Source organism: Scophthalmus maximus, chromosome 11 (assembly GCF_022379125.1).
Source record: "Scophthalmus maximus strain ysfricsl-2021 chromosome 11, ASM2237912v1, whole genome shotgun sequence".
Classification (NCBI taxonomy): Eukaryota; Metazoa; Chordata; class Actinopteri; order Pleuronectiformes; family Scophthalmidae; genus Scophthalmus; species Scophthalmus maximus.
Window position 1 is genome coordinate 15031229 of NC_061525.1, and position 18896 is coordinate 15050124.

The 18896-nt window shown below is 43.8% G+C and overlaps 1 protein-coding gene across 4 annotated transcripts; it reads right to left on the minus strand.

Annotated features, from left to right (window-relative positions):
• Positions 1-15: 15 nt before the first annotated feature.
• cluha (clustered mitochondria (cluA/CLU1) homolog a) lies at positions 16-18693 on the minus strand. Of its 4 annotated transcripts, none has more exons than XM_035622939.2 (27): positions 18348-18693; positions 13083-13276; positions 12502-12673; positions 11841-11984; positions 11408-11535; positions 11145-11299; positions 9837-9962; positions 9306-9453; positions 9124-9216; positions 8499-8933; positions 7955-8214; positions 7544-7869; positions 5885-5986; positions 5503-5603; positions 5244-5396; positions 5094-5156; positions 4754-4998; positions 4560-4644; positions 4325-4478; positions 3960-4099; positions 3791-3871; positions 3572-3697; positions 3323-3444; positions 3134-3227; positions 2916-3050; positions 2746-2819; positions 16-2650 (listed from the first exon to the last, which is right to left on the minus strand). In XM_035622939.2, the coding sequence occupies exons 1-27, from the start codon at positions 18472-18474 to the stop codon at positions 2524-2526; spliced, it is 4110 nt and encodes a 1369-aa protein (XP_035478832.2). In that variant the 5' UTR covers positions 18475-18693; the 3' UTR covers positions 16-2523. The 4 variants fall into 4 exon arrangements, with proteins under 4 accessions (XP_035478832.2, XP_035478831.2, XP_035478833.2 ...); XM_035622938.2 differs by having other exon boundaries at positions 7457-7869; XM_035622940.2 differs by lacking the exon at positions 18348-18693 and adding an exon at positions 17201-17356 and having other exon boundaries at positions 7457-7869.
• Between the last annotated feature and the right edge of the window lie 203 nt (positions 18694-18896).

An 18896-nucleotide genomic window follows, 5' to 3' on the forward strand; every position in this document is an offset into this window, starting at 1 on the left:
ACTCAGACAGTTTGATAATTCTCAATAGATTTATTCTATATCATAAACAATAAAAATACCCCACACAATACACTCACTGCTGTTGGGATTTCAACAGATTCAGAACACGTTCAGCATGTAGCAGTCTTTAATATTTTGAGCCGTCGGACTAATGAAAAAGTGCTCAAAATTAAAATTCCATCTTTCTAACTGTCCGAGTGAACTTACATGTATGTATTTATGTGTATTTACACAACATCTGCCTGATGTTTGATTCAATAAATGTCCTTCACAACATGGAACAAATGTTAGTGTGCCACCTCATGGACAATGATGGTATTGTTGAGCTAGACTTGGGGAACGGGGGGATAAGTAAATAACTAAACTGAAGAAAGTATAACAGAAACAGAAAACCAGAAGAAGCATATATGATTATTATGAAGCGTTTAGTATTTAACCTGTTATCACCCGTTTCATTCAGAAGCATAAATAAGAGGCACAATACACACCAGGCTCTGCTACTGCATGTTATGGCATCATGTTTTAGGAGCACAATCAGGAAACTCATTGTAATAACCTCATGGCTCAGACTCAAGAGCTCACCTTTTGTTTTGTTTTTCTACATCTCCTGTATTTGCAGGTAATTCAGCCAGTACAGTAAGTAGTCCATGTTGCACATTTTGTGCCAAGTAAAAACTGCATTCTCTCAAAATCAGTTCCAGCACTCACTCGCTCTATTGCTTTAATCACATTAACATTTAGATACGGCAACAATTAAGTAACAAATTGCCACGGGAGGGAAACATTGCATGTATACAAGCGCAAACAAACCTTTATCAGTCTTTTTTCTTTTTTTTTTTGGTACATCACATTGAGGCAGCCCTTCTTTTGTCCACTTTTGGTGGTGCTGTGAAAGTTAACACACCCATACAGCACAAGAAAGTGCACTAAATACTGCTCAGTGAACAGACACTCCTGGCTGGTTTTTGTCTCGGTTACATATGAAAAGATGACATAACCAAATAATGAAAAAGGAAAAACAAAAAACAAAACAAAAATACACCCAGCAACAATAAATCACTCACTACTGCCAATGTTGAGCACCCGTCCGATGGTGGAAAGAGGCTCCTTTCAAGACCAATCGATGCATAAACAGATTGACAACATTGGAGGCCATGAATGTTTTAAGAAGAGAGGCATCAGCCATCCAACAGGTTAACTGTGTGTAGAAAAATAAAACATCTGGAAAGCCAATGTTCACTCAACCTCTATTCATAACTATGCAGCAGCAACAGCTCTGGCCAATAGATTAGACACAAAGACACACACACTGTCACACGTACAAACATACATGCACATTTTCTTTCAATGTGTAAAAATAGAAAGTTGGACACAGCTACTATATAGATCAATAAATCTACTGCATAAAATGGACGTTTTCAAATCTGCGTTTTATCCATTCGCATCCATTGAGAACATGTCTAAACCCGATAGAGATTTATACATCTTTTTTCCACTTCTATACATTTTCTATAAAACAGACATGGCTTAAATTAACTGATGATTAACAGGTCCTAAAATACCATTTTTATTCTCCTGTGCACTTTTACAAAAAAGTTTATTTACTTAAAAAAACAAAAAAAAAAAAACAGCTGAAAGCTAATTAATGTGTCACTATATTGTTTGCTTGTTTGTTTGTTTGGATATTCAGGAACCATGGGTCACAGCAGGCACCCACGTGGGATGTCGTAGGTACAAATAATTGAACAGATCAAATAAATCAACCATCGAGGATCGCAGAAAGAATGATGAGCGATCGTTGCTTAGTAGCTCAAAGAAGCCACAAAGAGGGAAATTTACATTCTGAAGCCCCACTTACGATGATCTCAAATTTATTGACTGTATCCTGGTCTTAGTGCACAGTATAAAGTACCCCTGAGTTCTAGGACAGGGTAGGCGATTTATTATTTAGAGCACCAGGGGGTTGAGGGGAAATACAGGCCTGGGGTTCTTCAAGGTTCTTAAGGGAATGACAGGGCAGAATGTGGTCCTGGGATAATAGCGGTTGTGGGAAGTTTGAGTTAAGAAGAATCATTACTTGGGGATTATGGTACAGTGGATAAGGCTCTGGTATACAATGTCATGGTCATCCTTGGTCTCCCTCCCCCGGCTGCAAACACTTTCATATATAATCATATTTCTAAGCAGCCAACACCTTCAGTGACTTCATCAACCCGTTCTTGGGCTGGGGATTTTATTTTTTTTAAGATTGCACTTTAACATTGATTCTGTTTGTATTTCTCCTCCTTCAGTTAGTACCTTGTAGGAAATCCCTGCTCTGTATTCATTTGTCCTATAGTTTATACAGTTTGTTCTCTGGACTGCCTTGACCAATCCATCCCTCCCTCCCCCCGTTTATTTCAATGCCGATTTACACCGCTTGGTTCTCAGGTCCACAGGCCCAGTGACATGGCCGTTTCGTCACGGGCTACCCCCTCCCACCCTAATAGCAGAAAGCAGGAGTGTGCTGAGGGATTTTGGATATTAATCAATGGGAATTTTATCGTCTAGTTCCAGTGGGCTGTCTTCGATTGGCTCCTCGCTTTTCCCCAGCTCCTGGAGCTGCTGCCGCCTCTGAACCTCTGCCTTCAGGTTCTCCAGATCCTTTTGGCTGAGAAGAAAAACAAAAAGGGATCAATGCTGGACTCGTGTAGGAGAAACTTCTAATACAGCTTGGCCTTTTTATTTTATTTTTTCTGACTCTACCTGAGAGGTATAAAGATGATGCCGTTGATAATGTTCAGCTGCTCCAGGACGCTGGCCATGCTGGGGGCAGTGAACTTGAGAGGCAGAGGAAATAAAAAATAACATCAGTGCTCAATGTTTGGGCTACGGCAGATTAAAGCACAAAATCATGTCTGACTGCGAGCAGTCACCTTTAGGGGCATGATGCTGGCGTTGGAGCCGTTCTTATAGATCTCATTCATGGTCCTCTGAAGAGCCACGGCCTGCTGGGTGAGATACTTCAGGTAGTCTGAGCTCTCCTTGGTTTTCTCATGAGCCTCACCCATCTGAGAAGAGGTTAAAAAAATTGCTTAAAATATCACTTCATCAAATTTGATAGAAAAAGTCCATCTGCTCCTGCAAATCCTACCTGGTTCTTGTAAATGGTGTAGCCCTCCTTCTCATGCTGTAGTGCAGAGCGGAACTCGGCCTTGCTCTCGTAAACCCTTGCAACCAAATGATGGCTGAAAAGAAAGAGGAAAAAAACAAAACAATCAGGTCATACAAACCACCACGCACGTCAGTATTATAGCATTATGGATGATGAATGTCTCCCCACCTGAGGGCCACTTTGAGGGATCGGGTTCCATGGTACTTTGTGTTGATGGTCAAGGCGTTCTCCAAGAATCTCAGAGATAAATCATATTCCATCACCCCGTGCAGCACCAGCCCAATGTTACTCTGTGGGAGGAGAACCATGAACGGCACGAATTAAAACTTTTCGGAGAGCACAGTACATCAACACCAGTTGTTGTAGTTTTTTTAAATTTAAATTATCATATAAACCTCAAGAAAAGAAACCACTCACATCTAGCAGTGCCATCTCTGGGTGGTCCTCCCCGCAGACCACCAACATGAGGTAACGGGCTCGATAAAGCAGCTTCAGGGCGGTCGACAGCTGCCCATTGGCAAAGCAGTACAGAGCCAAGTGCATCTAAGACAGAAGAAAAGAAAAATAAACATTAGAGGAATATTCAACATTCTTTGCATAATCTAAAAACATCCAGCTCTGGGCATGATAACTTACATATTCCTGAATTGTGTTGGGGTGCTCGATGCCGAGGACTCTTTCACTCATCAGAACGGCTTTTTGCTGGTTACTCAGAGCCTGCGGGTAAATACACAAATGTTGTGGTTAGAGATATAAAACAAACAGGACACTCGTTACAGACGAGGTTAGAAGACATCATGCCCACCTCAGCGTGGTCTCCCATGATGTAATTGAGGCGTGCTAGCAGGCGCAAGCAGGCGCAGATCTCTACATGCATGGGTCCGTACACGTTGTTGAAGAGGTTGAGAGCCTCGTTGATCAGCTCACAGCCCTCCTTCAGGAAACCTGCACGTCAGAGCAAAAGTGCTTCATCAATACATGGTACTAGAGGTACAGGTGCTATATGAATAAAGTTTTATTGATTGATTTATAATATTTGACTCATTCAATTTGTACATTCACAAACTGAGGGTGCAGCAGAAGTTCAGTGTCTGTAAACCTCAGTCAGTGTCTCATTTAGGTTTGAAAATGAACATGTTCAACTCCATCCTGTTGGAGTAAATGTCTCACCTTGCTGTACTTTGGCCTGTCCACTCTGGAAGAAGTGGAAAGCATCAGAGGCTTTGGGGTTAACGTGCTTCACAACAGGGAAAATATTCAGGATGTCCTCTTCTGTGAAGGCAGGCTTGTGGCGGCTATCAAAGTTGTACTCCTTTATCAGAATCTACAAATGGAAAAGAGAGTTTAAACTAAATGTAACATAAAGTCCATTTGGTAAAGTGGAGCAGAGGGAGTCGAGTTGTACCTGGATGCCAGTTTTGATAGAAATTTCTCTGAGCAGAGTGGATTTCTGGAGGCCATATTTCTCCACTACCTGGTCCACGCTTTCACTAAAAAAAGCATACATTTAAAGACCGCATGTGTCACCAAAATATCTCTCACACACAAAGTTCAAAAAGAGCTCCGACATTTGTTTCACATTTAAGATGGGGCCCTCACCACTGCACAGTGAAGTGGTAGTAGCTCTGGGACTCGGAGGCAATGTTCTTCCACAGCTCGCTGGGCGTCAGGCTGGCCCACGTCGTGTTGTCTCCGCCGCCAGGGACCCGATTACGACGTTTACGGCTTTTGCGGCGGGACACCAGCTCATCGGCAGGCAGGTGGGCGACAGCGTCAGGGAAGGAGCTCAGTAAGCAATTCAGGAAATGACTTACAGCAGCAGAGAGTGCAGACAACTCCACGCCCTGAATGATGAGAAATGTTAAGAAAAATATAATTACATTAAAAGTAGGTTTGTCATTTTCAAGAAGGTAGATAATGTGCGTTGAATCTTACAAACCTGGAGGTAAGTCTTGAAGATGTGTTTTGCACATCTGGTGATCAGCTCACTGATTCCTATTCTCTAAAGATATAAAAGGGGAATTTCTTTTAGAATGACTAAACACAAGGACAAACAGTGTGTGTTAGTCACGTGGGGAATCAAACTCACATAGAAGTGCTCCAGCTGAGCTTTAGCAGGGGTTTTGTCCACGAACTCCAGAACGGTGCCCAAATATCGAATGTTGATGCCTCTTTGGTGCAACGCCTCTGTGAGTGTGGCTCCATCCATGGGCAGAGCACTGTGGTCCAAACAGTCTTTAACCTGCTCATACGACACAAGCACACACACACACGGTTGTGAACTCAAATACACAACTAGAAAATTTCAACGGCTATATGAGCTGGTTCTGTGAGTGTGTGCTACTGACCAGTGATGGGATCTGACAGGACACCAGGAAGGCAGCAGCATCTTTAAGTAGTTGCTTCTGCTTCTGGACGTCATCTGCACTGTCATCTGGGAAACGCACTCCTGTTTGAACACATTCATTTAAATGTATTATTATTGATGGTTTTTTTTTGTACATTGTAGTTTCATGCTTCTCAGTTTGTCATGTTTTTCCTCTTTTTTATTTTACATTAGCCATTATTATTCAAAATATTTAGATCTGAGATATGGTGACCTGAATTCATGTTTTGGTCCTCGACTGGTTGGTCTATAAAATATTTTTTTCTTACTCCAGGCGGTTAAAATTTCTTTTACAAACAGTCTTAAGCTTCATCATCGTCCTTCTTCATCCTCGTCATGCTCACCTGGGGAGTAGATGTCAGGGTTGAAGCGAATGTCAAAAGATGTGTTGCTGGTGGAGCCGACTGCCTTGCAAGCGTTGAGGACGACCTCACGGCTTTTAGGATCTGTTTTTGATCAGGAAGTAATAGATGCATGAATGTTAAAAGTAAATGTGACAGCCAAACGTCAACGTATACAAAAAAATGACAGTTTAAACCATGTCCACTAGGCACAGTCTTTTCAAAACTGCTCTTTTTAGTATGTATGTGGAAGACGGAGCTAAATCTCCTCGAACTCAGGCTACATCCACACTACTACGTTTTATAACGTATCACTGGTGCAACGTTAACAGCCTGTCGTCCACCCCACTGCAGAGTTTTTAAACAACCTAAAACAAATAATTTTGGAAACGCTGTTTGCCTGTTTTAGTTTGAAAACATTGCAGTTATTGACGGGCAAACACAGAGATGTTTTCTCGTTTGCAGTATTTTCTGTAACTAAGCAACTGACTGCGCAGTAGACAATCTGCTTCCTTTCTACACAGGCATGCACATGTCCAGTGCATGTGAACGGTCATGTGATATGCGTTTTCAGGTGTGTTAGTGTGTAGGCAGATTACTTCCGATCCTATAATGCTTGTCTGGGCGTGTATCATTTTCGTTTTAAAAACTAAAAAGCAGTAGTATGTATGTAGCCTCAGTTGGTATGATACAGCTCAACAATGTAAAGACGCCTCCTTTCCCCTCAAACTGATCACTGCATTGTGTGATTGCTGGTATTTTGATCGCCATTACAGCTGATCACACAATACAGACAGTAGGATTGATTTAGTGATTACATTATTTTCTGATTAGTCCAACCACAACATAGTGATTTGATCAACAGTGTCAGTGTCAGCAGCACGGATATCACTGTTTGTGCATGTTGCTGTAGACATGGCCTGGGACCACCCACCCACACACACACACACACACACACACACACACACACACACACACACACACACACACACACACACACACACACACACACACACACACACACACACACACACACACACACACACACACACACACACACACACACACACACACACACACACACACACACACACACACAAGGTCAGTGTGTTTGACAAGAAGATTACTGTGATCAGTTTAGGATCAGCACACAAATCACTAAACATGATTTTGGGTTTTTTTCGGATTTCAAAACAGATTTGGATTAATGGACACTGCAACTGATTGTTAAACCACAGCCGAGGCATTACATGCTGGAACAGGGAGGGTTAGGATGATTTTGATTGGATGCCAACACTCTTCCCCACAGTGGGTGGAGGACTGAGCAGGGAGAGCTAGCCAGGTGGAGGGAAGCCAGTATGACCCATACTTGATACTTTAATGCTCTGCCTGAAACTCAAATGCAACTGCCACAAGCACATAAACTCTCTCTGAAATTAGCTGCATTACGACATTTTTGGTTCAGTACTACTTCTCTTTGATTAAACACAATTTTTTTCCCCGATGCAGTTATCCACCAGAGTAACTCTCCCTGCATTTTCCTCGCTTCCCTTTGCAGGTTGTTTTTGGACGTACCAATACCAGATCCATCTTCAGCAACTAAGGTCTCCGCCAGCTCTTTGGCCTGAGCTAATCCGGGAATAATTTCCTCAAGCTCCTTACCCTCCAGTGGGCTCTTGCACTCCCCATTCTGGGTGGCTGCGGGGTCTACAGGCCCGTTTGTGGCGGGCTTTGACGGGTTTTCCTCACTGGCAGTTGCAGCCTGTGAGGCACCAGAGGTGCTGTTGTCTGTCTGGCTTGTGCCGTCTGTGGAGGCCTCTGTTGCATTAGGAGAATCTGATGCAGTGGTCTGTGTATGGCTTGTCTCTGCATTGCTTTCTGTGGGGGTTTCTGAGGTTTGTGTGATGGCAGGTATGGCAGTCTTAGTGTCCTTGTTTGCTTTCTGTTGCATGAGCTGTAACGCCGCCATCTTCATGAAGAGAAGATATCTGGAGAGGGACAGAAACAACAGTTAAGACAAATGTAGAAACTCCCGATGGAAATGTGACTGTGCACACCAGTGCAGACACGTACCTGTGCTCAACAAAGGCCTCAATGAGCTCTTGGCGGAGACAAGCCAGGCGGTGGCGGTGCTGGCGAGGGAAGCCTTGGTGCCGACTCTCTGGAGGCAGCTCCTCTCCATCCACGGGCAGGAAATTGAGGTCAGGAGGGAAAGTACGCAGGAGGTCCAGAATATAGTGTCGGCCATCATTTCCGATGATGCCTTTACACTCGACAGAGGAACACAGTTCCACGGAGTCGTTCTTCTCGTTCAGTACGTTGTGCCTCTGGACCTAAAGTTTACATCATGTGGCAAAATTAACTTGTTGGAGTGACAGAGGATCTGAATACACAGTGTGTTTGTGGTGGAATTTGTCTGTGTCAATATAATCAGAACACGGCCTTAAAAAAGATAAGTCTGGCAATATGCTAGAATTTTTTTGAAGTGGCAACAAACACCATGAATTCTCCAGACAGTATATCCCCCAGTGCAATGACATGGGGCTCAGTAACATACTGTTGACAATTCCTTCAAAATAGAAGCTATGTAGTGTAAAATAACTGTCGTGTTACTGACCTTGAGTGGCCTGCTGGTCTTCTCCAGCAGCTCCATATATTTGCTGTGCGTCACAACAGTCTTTCCAAAGTCAATGGATCCATAGATGACGCTCTGCTCCTGCTCACGCTCCAGGATACCCGGGATGATGGACTGGGCGGTGACACGGTAGCCTCTGTAGTCCACAACTACTGTCCCCAGGGTGTAGAGACCCTCCACGTCCACTGCGCCGTAAGCTCGTACTCCGTTCAAGTCATTAGTTGGTGCTGCGTGGGCGGCAGCGTCTCCGCCCAGCTCACGATAGTGGTCCCGCACGTCGAAGCCGAGGCTGAAGAAGATGTTGTTCCAGATGAACATCTGCATGCGCGTTTCCTCACCGGGGTTGATGGCCATCACGTTGCCATCAATTACTGCCATGGCTCCTCGAGTGGCAGCAGCTGCGAAGTCACTGTGAACCTGCAAAAGAAGAAGAAGAAGAAAATTATATATACTGTCTGTTACTGGCCATACTGCCATAACATATTAAATATCTTTAGAGAGGAAGTACAGGATTTTTAATACTCGAATATGAATGTGATGAATATGAAACCCTGTATGAACTGTGATTCCCACCGTGGGACACAAAGCCCGAAAGGCTCAACAGTACCTTGAATATGGCCCGCTCCCTCAGCAGCCGCTCAGGCAGGTTCTTCCGGGAAAGCTCTCTGGTGGTCTGCAGCTCCTCATTCCAATCTCTGGTCTGGAGACGTGTCAGCACAAGTAACCGATTAACACTGAACTTTACATTGTTTATCAGCTTGGTGTGCTGCAGTGTACAGCAGCGCCCACCTGTCCAGGAATGTGCTCTTCATAACCCAGGCGGGAGGTGTAGGCGTCCTCGGCACGAACACAGTCCATGGCGTGGTCGACCTGCGGAGCGGTCCAGCTGTACACCTGGAAGGGCGTGGCTATCCTCTCAAAGGGGTGTCTCTGGACCCTGCAGCAAAAAACACAGCACAGAAGCACTTCACTGGTTGGTACTTTGTTCCACACATTTCAGGAAGTTCATCTGAAATTTGCTCTTGTCATGAGCAGTTCTTCAAAATTACAACCAGTGAATTGCAAGATTCACATCATCCTACTTTGGCCTGTTGCCTCCTGGACAGACCTCTGCTCTTACATATTTAAATGAAGTTAATGTACAGTGAAAAAAAAGTGAAGAGTAACTTTTGAAAAGTACAAACCAAATAGAGAATAGAGGTCGTGAATCTGCTCAATCTGCTCAGGTATAGAGAGAAAAAAAATTCTTCAATATAAAGGAAGTTGAATCTTGGCAGGAGAACAGATTTAGTGAAACTAAAAGCAAAGATATGTTTTAACCTTTTCTTTTGCAGGGCAGTGAAGTTCTTCTTGAAGGCAGGGCTGATCTGGCTCAGCAGCTCCACCAGAGAGTGGCTCAGGAAGCTGGGATTGGCTGGTTTGGGGTTGAAGGTGTAGGTGGTAGATCTGGAAAATACACATACACAGTAACACATGTTACCATCATAACTCACCACATGAATACAACCTGAAGTCTACTTACTGGGTAGAAAAGACAAAGGACTAAACAAGCCTGGACTGGGGAGTAGTTCTCCTTCAGGGAGGTAACTTGCTTAATAACAAAGTTCTCTCGCAGAATTTTTTTCTAGTATTTAAAATCATGGCATAAAAAGTAACAATGCTTTAACATTAGGCTCATTTTTATGTACATTTGCTGCGAGGGTTGTATTTACTTTTCAAAAAACAAAAATCAGCTAAATACATAATTCGCCCAGTGGTGCACTGGTGTAATGGTTGTGATAAAGTCGGTAGAAATGACAACACCGCTCTGATTTTCTCATGTAATCCCGTTACAGCTCATTAATTTGTCTCCTAAGCTTTTACTAGCGTCCAAAATTAGGATCCTGAAACTGCTAATAGACCTGGTGCATATGTCTCTAACAGCACTCAACACACATCGTCTAAATGTCCTCCATTTACACAAAGTGCAATATCTGTATTTTACATGTGTTCTATTTAAATGGAGGCAACTTCCAGTGAGTGCCTCACTTTACTCATTGTAGCACCTCTTGCATTTATGATATGATAATCGAGGTTTGACTGCTGCCTGACATGAGCTGATGGTGTTCTATGTTAAGAATCCTGAAGAATACTATGGACTCGATTTTAATAATCTAAGCACTTGGTCTAAAGCTGCTAAGGCAAGAGCATTTAGTCCAAATCCCCTCCCTGTAGGAGCATATTACCTTATTAACTTGCCCTTAAAACAACAGTGAAATACTGTACCACTGATTTTAGACCACATATTTTATGACAATAACTTTCTGCTGCATCTATATTGTGATGCACCAACAATGCTGACCAAATCCTGACCACACCACATTTTAAGAGCAACACATTCATAGGTGCGAGCGCATTTGCTATTTAAACAACGTTGGCAGGACGGGAAAATCACAAAAGTATCAGTCTGAAACTAGCAAAGACGCCAGTGTCGCCCTCTGCACGGCTTTGTGTCACGCCCCAGTTGTTGCTCTGCATAAAAGCAACCACAAAATGCTTTGTGTATTAACTGTTACTGAAGGTGGAGTGTCCTCTAAAGTGAAAACCATGGAGCTGTAAGAAGATACAGGGTTTAAAATGTTGACTGACTGGTTGAGGTAGAAGCCGCGTGTAGAGGCAGTGACGCTGATATGGCGCTCCTCCACAGTCACCATGTACAGGTACATGAGGTCACCGTGCATCTTCCTGTTTCCCGGCGGAGGGTTCCAGCCGCTCATGGTTAGGACCTTCAGGCACTGCATAGGCTGTTTGGGATATAACATAACATTTGAATTTCCATCTTTTTTTATCTGATTTCTGAGAATTTCCAGTATTACGCCTGCAAGTAGACCCAAACATGGGCTGCTCCTCACCTTCCAGTCCTTGTTCTGTGGCTGGAGGGGCACCAGGGGGCGCTCTTTGCTGCCAGGGAGGATGTGCTCTGGGGGGGTGCAGTCAATCTGCTCCAGATCGTTGCCCTTCTTCTTGCGCTGACCACTATCTGCAACCACATATGAAAAGAAAAAAAGATTACTTGAGATACCTATGAGAGTCAACAGGCTAATAATGACAAATGTCTAATTAAAAAACAAACAAACAATAATATTAATATGAAGATAAAACCAAAATATGTGTGTTGTTCAGGCTGTTGGGATTCGGCCCGATAAAAACTGAAAACAGTTTTGAGCAAGGATTGTTTATACCTGCCGTCATGTCCAAATTAAACTGAAAGGATCATTAAGGCAAGAGAAACCCATGTATGCAAATGTATGTATTCCATGTCTTAAACTGCCGGTAGTGTCGTACCTCCGAGGTCTCCATCGGTGAAGATGCTGAGGAAGGAGAGGGAGTTGCAGTCCACTCCATTGTAGGCGTCTGAGGGGTCCAGACTTTTCAGCAGGTCTCTGATGTGACGCACATGGATGCGAGCTTCACGCACGGTGTAGGGCTCTGCAGCCATGAGAATACAAAAGAAACCTTACAAATAGCCATCAAGAATTTTCTTCATAAATAAGCACATTTGTAAAGAAACTCTGTTTGGTCTACGCCTGCAGCTACATTACCAGTTATCCATGTTTGCTGATGTCTGCCACTGCCTGACTTTATCTTTAATGATGCATTTGTTTTCACACTACCTGGTTAGTCTATGGCATTTTCATTGCAAGCCAACAAGGTGAAACACAATTTCTCTGTGGCTTCAAAACACAGATGGTTACACTCTGCAGCCACATATGTGACGGCTGGTCCAACAATAACAATGAATAACTCAGTTAATACAGATGTACTGAAGTGTTTCAGTGACGACAACGATGGTGCATCTCTTATACAAGTTACATGCTTTACACAACAGGCTAAAACAAAGGCAGCAATATGATAACAGCTCCACTTTTTCCAGTTAACAATTAAGTACAATTTTTTTTATACATTAGCACCAAAAAAAACAACAAATTGTGCCTCTGAATCTGACCTTCAACCACTTTCAGCAGTGAGCCCTCCTGCAGGCCCTCGATGGACTTGAGCTCCGCAAAGTTGTCCAGCACATTTCCGTCTAGCTGCAGGGAGAAGCAGGTGCGGTGACAGGTGTCCTCGCGGTCTATCAACACCTGGTGGATTTCCTGTACCATTTCTTGAGGGGACACCTGGCGACGGAGAGGGAAAAGAGAAAATGAGGTGATCAAGACAAGCGGAGCTTTAAAACTATTGGCAGCTTCAGATATATATCGGCTGCTTTGGTTCAGCCCAATTGTCTTTATTTTTTTTTGTCTTAGAGGGAATAAAAGCTTTGACACAGATTACCCCATTGCAGGGTAATCTGTTGTTAGACCAACAATATGTCGCATATGGTTCAGGAAGTCTACAGTTCAATTTGAGATCTCGATGACGTCACAATGGTAATTATTTTCTTCTTCTGCTGTGATTATCAGCAGGTAAATGGCAGAAATACACAGTTCAGCATACAAATTATTTAACCAAGAACATTCACGTATTTTATTTGCCAGTGTCTACTATTGTCTGTGTGAGCTCAGCCCAACAAACACATATCCTTACCTGCAGGTCAAACGGCTCTGTTCCCGGTGCCTGGATCTTCACAGTGAAGCCTGTGTCCTGGATCACTATCACTTCCTGTTCGTTGGACTCCTCTCCTCCGTCCACCTCACTGGTAACATCCTGCTTCGATTCCGTCACCTCCGTCTGCTCGTGAGCCCCGTCCCCGTTCGTCATGGCTGTGTCTGCACTGTGCCCTGAAGTCGAAGAGACACGGAGGCCACAGGTGAATTATGGGCCTTTCAAATCCTTGCAAAAACTTTCATTTTTATCCCAGCAGCAATTATTCTGACTGTGTTTAGGTCTGGAAATATTATTCAGAGCAGAGCATTTTCACCTCCAATTTCTAAATTACAATAAAGTTATATTAAGAAAAAGCTTGGTTCGCAACAGCTGACAGTTGTCAATAATCTGAGCAACAGCAAACGCCTTCAGACAGTCAGCCATGCACCTCATCCTGGCAACAGGGGGGAAAGAAAAACAACATTCTCTTCTACCACATGAACACAGAGACACTGCCAGGCAGCCAGGTCACAAACAAAGCACATGCAGCCAGAGGCTGAATGACCTTTGCAATAACCTTATGAAATATTTATGAATGGGTTAACAAGGCTAAGCTTCAGTATCGCAGTGATGCGGTGTCACTGCATTTAAATCGAACACCAAATGAATTCAACACAAGCTACAGAACGACAACTCAATCAGCTGTTCAAGAACAAGTTGGTTCTACTACACAAACAAAATAAAAAATAAAAGTATCGGAAACGTGACAGTAGGTAAAAAAGATGAAGTACCTAATTTTCCAACAGCAAACCTGCACAAACAAACACGGTTGCAACACTGGAGGAGAGTTTAGTCTGGAGCTTTGAGGCACTGAATACAAAAGATTAGGCATTCACAACAACAGGGTATTGCTCACTTGCATGGCTGATTGTGAGTGACGCAACACCATCAACTCTGCTAGTAACCCGTTTGAAAGTTGCTTCTTAAATGGACATTGAGTCCCTCACATTTACAGTTATTTTTTTTAATTTATGAAAACCTCATAAAGTTAAAAAATCTAGACTAATAAATGAAGGACCCACTAATCCACAGATAGTTTCTAGAGTTAAGATGATAAAAAGTATTCAGTGAATAAAAATGCATTGATTCAAAGGAGCAGGGCAGAGTATGCATGTGCATGATGTCAGACAACTGTTTTCCCTCACTGGGACACAACTGCTGCCAGCCAGTGTGTCCTTGCTCACTTATCAAGGGTAACACAGCGTCAGGGTTACTGAGGAGAAGGGCCCAGAGGGAGGGGTGGGGCTTCATAACTTGACTACGACCCTGGGTGGGAATGAATGTGCTAAAATGGTGGAGGAGCAGGGGCTGGAGCACAGGAGGAGGAGGAGGAGGAGAGCGTCAGGGCACGCTCTGAATAACAAACACAACGGCTTCAGATGCACAAAGTTCCTAATATTACAAACCGGAGGGAGAATGAGGGATTGGGTGTCGAGTGTTTCAGTGGCAGAACAGAAACACTATCAGATGGTTGCTTCAGTTGAAAGTATGGAAGTGTTTACAGGCTACACAGTCCAAGAGGCAAAAAATAAAAACATTCAGTGATTTATTGTGTATCAACTTTTTACTTAGAAATACATTTTATATTAGAAAATTATGTAAATTAGCCACACCTCCAGCTCCAACTGCCCATCGGTAAGTCGCCTGCAGCTACGACTCGGCTCAGACACACAAGCCTGGATTTGTTTCCCGTTTTTCCAGCTATTGTGCGCTACACAAGGGCGAGTGGTGATATAGCAGTATTTCAGACAGAGTCCGTGTATCAGAATGTGCCATGAAAAGATGCACAGATCAATTTGGATTTTTATTGGTTTCAACCAAAATTTGAAAGGAAAAACTGAATAACAATAGAACTGAACATGTCTGACTCCCTGTTTTCAGAAATGAAAATTGGGTCTGCAAGTGTACGATTGTAAATATTTATCTTTCGCATTTGGGCCAGTGGTTGAAACAAACAAGAAACTGCCATTTCAATGGGGAAATTGACTGACAAATTTTTCAGACTAAAAGTTTGGTTGATCAAATTATAAAAAACAGCTAATATGCACAATGAATAATGAATCAATCAAGCGGCTTGTGTTGCAGGGGAGAAATGAAGCTACCTTTTAAAAAGTCAACATTACAAATTCAATATTTGCTTTTGTTTTGGAGAGAAGGTAGCATAAATTTAGATGCAGCGAGTAAAGTAAGTCAAAACACTGGCAGGCTGGGTTGAATAACATGACGGATGTAATGTTTCATGGGAAGATTTTTCACTTCTTACAGTTTAAGGTGCTGTTTGTACTGAGGCGGCGATCTCCCTGTGATATTTCTAGTTATATTGGACCATTGTGAACAAAGCTGTGAATTCTTAAACGGATTGTTTTATGGCAATACTGAATTTGTCTTAGTATCATATATATATATAGTAAGTACTGATGTTTCACAGTTGTTTAAGTTTAATTAATTCACCTTCCCACCTTGTTATCCCTCAGTTTATCCCTCCATTAAACAGCGAATCACCTGAATCAGTTTCAGAATATTTACTCTCACCTTTGAATGTAAAGCGAGTAATGTCTTTATATAAAGTGAAGTAAAAAGTATCTAAATATATTCTGTTGAAGATACTTTCCTGCATTATCCACGTATTGCCATGATATTTAAATATAATTTTACCTTTCTCAAAATAAACACTTTGTTCTCTCTTCAGGCATCATGTCTTATCGTCTCAAATTCCAATCCTAGTTAAATATTATACCAGAACTACACTTGTTCTCCATCAGTAATTTGCAAGAGGAACAAAAACCAGTCCCTTCTGAAACCACAGGTTTAAAAACAATGCACAAAACAACACACCTGAGAAGTCAGTAAGCAGTGAGGTGAACACACCACATAGGCAGAAGCCCTCCACCAGGTCAAGAATCAATGAACGGACACAAATAAAAAGACAAAAGGAATGAAAAACAGACAAACTCAAGTTTACACTTTAACTGACCCAATTTCCCTCTGACCGAACCTTTCTGTGAATCAGACCTCTAGATCAGAGTGGTATTTCACATGATCTTCTTTCAAAGAAAGTCATTCTTAGAAATGAACTTTTCTTTAGTTCGTTATCACGGCCCGCTTCTCTAGTCGAAAACAAAATAATAAACCCAGCAGCCAGCTATCTCTCCATTCTGCAGGCCTTGACATGGACACCCTGACTGCCGCCATGGCAACATTAACCAGCCAGCTAGACAACCCTGAAAACAACAACCACCCTTGTATCACATTCTGGTGGACAGACAGACCCTGAGTCATGCGTAGGCAATCAAATCTGACAATTACGAAGACTGAATATAAAGTTTGTCTGTCTGACTGCATGAATCAATCACTTCACTCAAAAAAAAATAGTCAAGCAATGAATGATGACATAACTGTCCTCAACTAAAGAATAAAATAAAAAATAAAACAAGAAGATGCAAGTCATTCGATCATACAGCTGTGAGGTGCTTCCCTATGAAATGTTACCGGTGAAGGTAAGTCAACTAGTGGCTGCAGCTAATGACCATTGTCACACAATTACAGGTGACAACTCATTCATTATCATTAGGGCCATTGCCCTAGGACAGTGCCCAAGACGGTTCCTAAAGACTAAAGTGTTGCCGTTAATAATCTTATGTCGTCCGACCAACACTTTAAAAACTCAACATATTAACTTCATTATCACATTGAACAAGAGAAGCTGAGGGCCAGCGAACATTATGTGCTTATATGTGCTTTAAAAATAGCCTGCACTGGTAAAAGATTATCATCATGAATTCTGCTATATTGCCCCGACATCTGACTATAAAATGTCGTTGGGTTGTGGAGGGGCTGACAGACACAGAATGCACCTACAGCCGGACTCTACTCGCCGGTGCTTCCCTATGAAATGAGACGAGAGACAACTGAAGGTCCCACATGTGACACCCACCGACAGACTGCAGCGACTCTGCAAGTTGTGTAACTTTAACTCCGCCGGCTGACACTCATCCGCCTCGGTTCAGCCTGCCTCCAGCTGCCGCCTCACGACAACTAACATCTGACACGGTACTCACCCGCTCACGCCGCTTCATGTGTCATGAACGTAACCTTCCCTCTCCCTGTGCCTGCACCGTCGGGACTTTTTTTTCGGCGACGAACAGCTTCCGCTTCCCGGTCGAGGAGGGACGCTCGATTTGATCTTCCCCCGGCAGCGCGGGGGAGGCGGTTAGAGGGTTAATACTCTCCACCGGGCGCTTCATCAACCTGACATCTATCAAAGTGCAATTTTAATAACCGAGAAAAAGAGGCAACACACCCTTCACTTATCCCGGTGGACATATGTCCAGTAGATACACGGAGGGGTGTTAACCGGCACCCCCCGGTGTTTATGCGGGCAGTGAGCAGCTCCACTGAAGGTGACCTTCACTTCCTGGCTCTCACATGTTGTAACCGAGCATGTGCGTCTTTACCGGGGTTCGTGCAGCACCAGCCGGTGCGTCGTGTCAACTCTCTGGATGAGTTGTACACACCGCCGCCTCGCGCTTTACCCGAAAAAAAAACGCCAACATTCACCGCACGAGCTCGTCCGTGCGACAAGAAGCGACACGCCGACGGTGATCGGAGCTGCGGCTTGCTAGTTAGCCGGCTAGCCGGTGTGCTAACTGGCCGCAGGGGGGGAGGCTGCTAACATTAGCATGCCGGCTCACTTGTTTGGGTTAGCCTCGTTTGCTCCGGGTGTCAGTGTCAGGTTTGACTACATGTCGGCCGACTGGACTCGATCCAGTGGAGGGTGTTCGCCTGCTAATGGCACAGATGAGTCGAGACACATCGATTTATATGGCGGATTAGCACATGCGGCTAGCTGCTAGGTAGCGCCTTCTAAATTCGGAGAGGCTACCAAGGAGATGGTCGCTTTGGAGGGGGGGGGGGGGTCAACCCCCACAGACCATCACCTTGGGTCTGAGGACTTAGAAGTCACACAAGAATGCATGTAGGCTAATGTCACCAGGTTTAGTGGAAACTGAAGGGAAACATTCTCTAAACCACATGTAGCATGGTGATTGCACCAATGTGTTGGCTATGTGAAGATGAAGTTATCTTGCCATATGCATCTTAATAAGTGCGACCAGTGTGTATGTGTGTGTGTGTGTTATGTATGCGTAGTGTGTATTGACAGGCAGATGTGAAGAGGTTCTCGTGTGCGTAGCTGCAGAATCTCACCACAATCGTAGGAATCCTTCAGACGTGTCTTGGGGGTTTCTTGGGCTCCATCCCCGGCTGCATCCGCAAGATCAACCGGATTACAGTCGGGCACTGCCGCCGGGATGTCATCTGTCTTGCTCACCATGGTCGGCAGTCAGTGTGGCCACAGAGATCCCCCAGCAGCTCTGCTCGAATGTGTGAGAGTCTCGCGAAGGAAATTCAAGAAAAGAAAAGATCCTTGTCTGCTTCTCCGGCTAACTCGGGCTAGCTTGGCTACATGCGAAGGGTACGAGCTTACAAAAACAAGTCTACGGAGGAAGGACAGCGCTGTGCATGGTGGCGGGGATCACACGTGGTTTCCTCGTCCCCTCCTCTTGACCTCTTTGCCTTTGCGTTGCACTTCCCCACCCACCGAGCGTGGCGCTACGGAAAGCCACACGAGACAAATGTTCTCGTTTTTCTTTTCTCTTTTTTTATACTAAACCCATTTGTGATTTTATTTGTTTCACAGTGTGAACTCTCTCCTGTGAAGCATGAAGAGAGAAAAAAAACCCTGAGTGGAAGGTC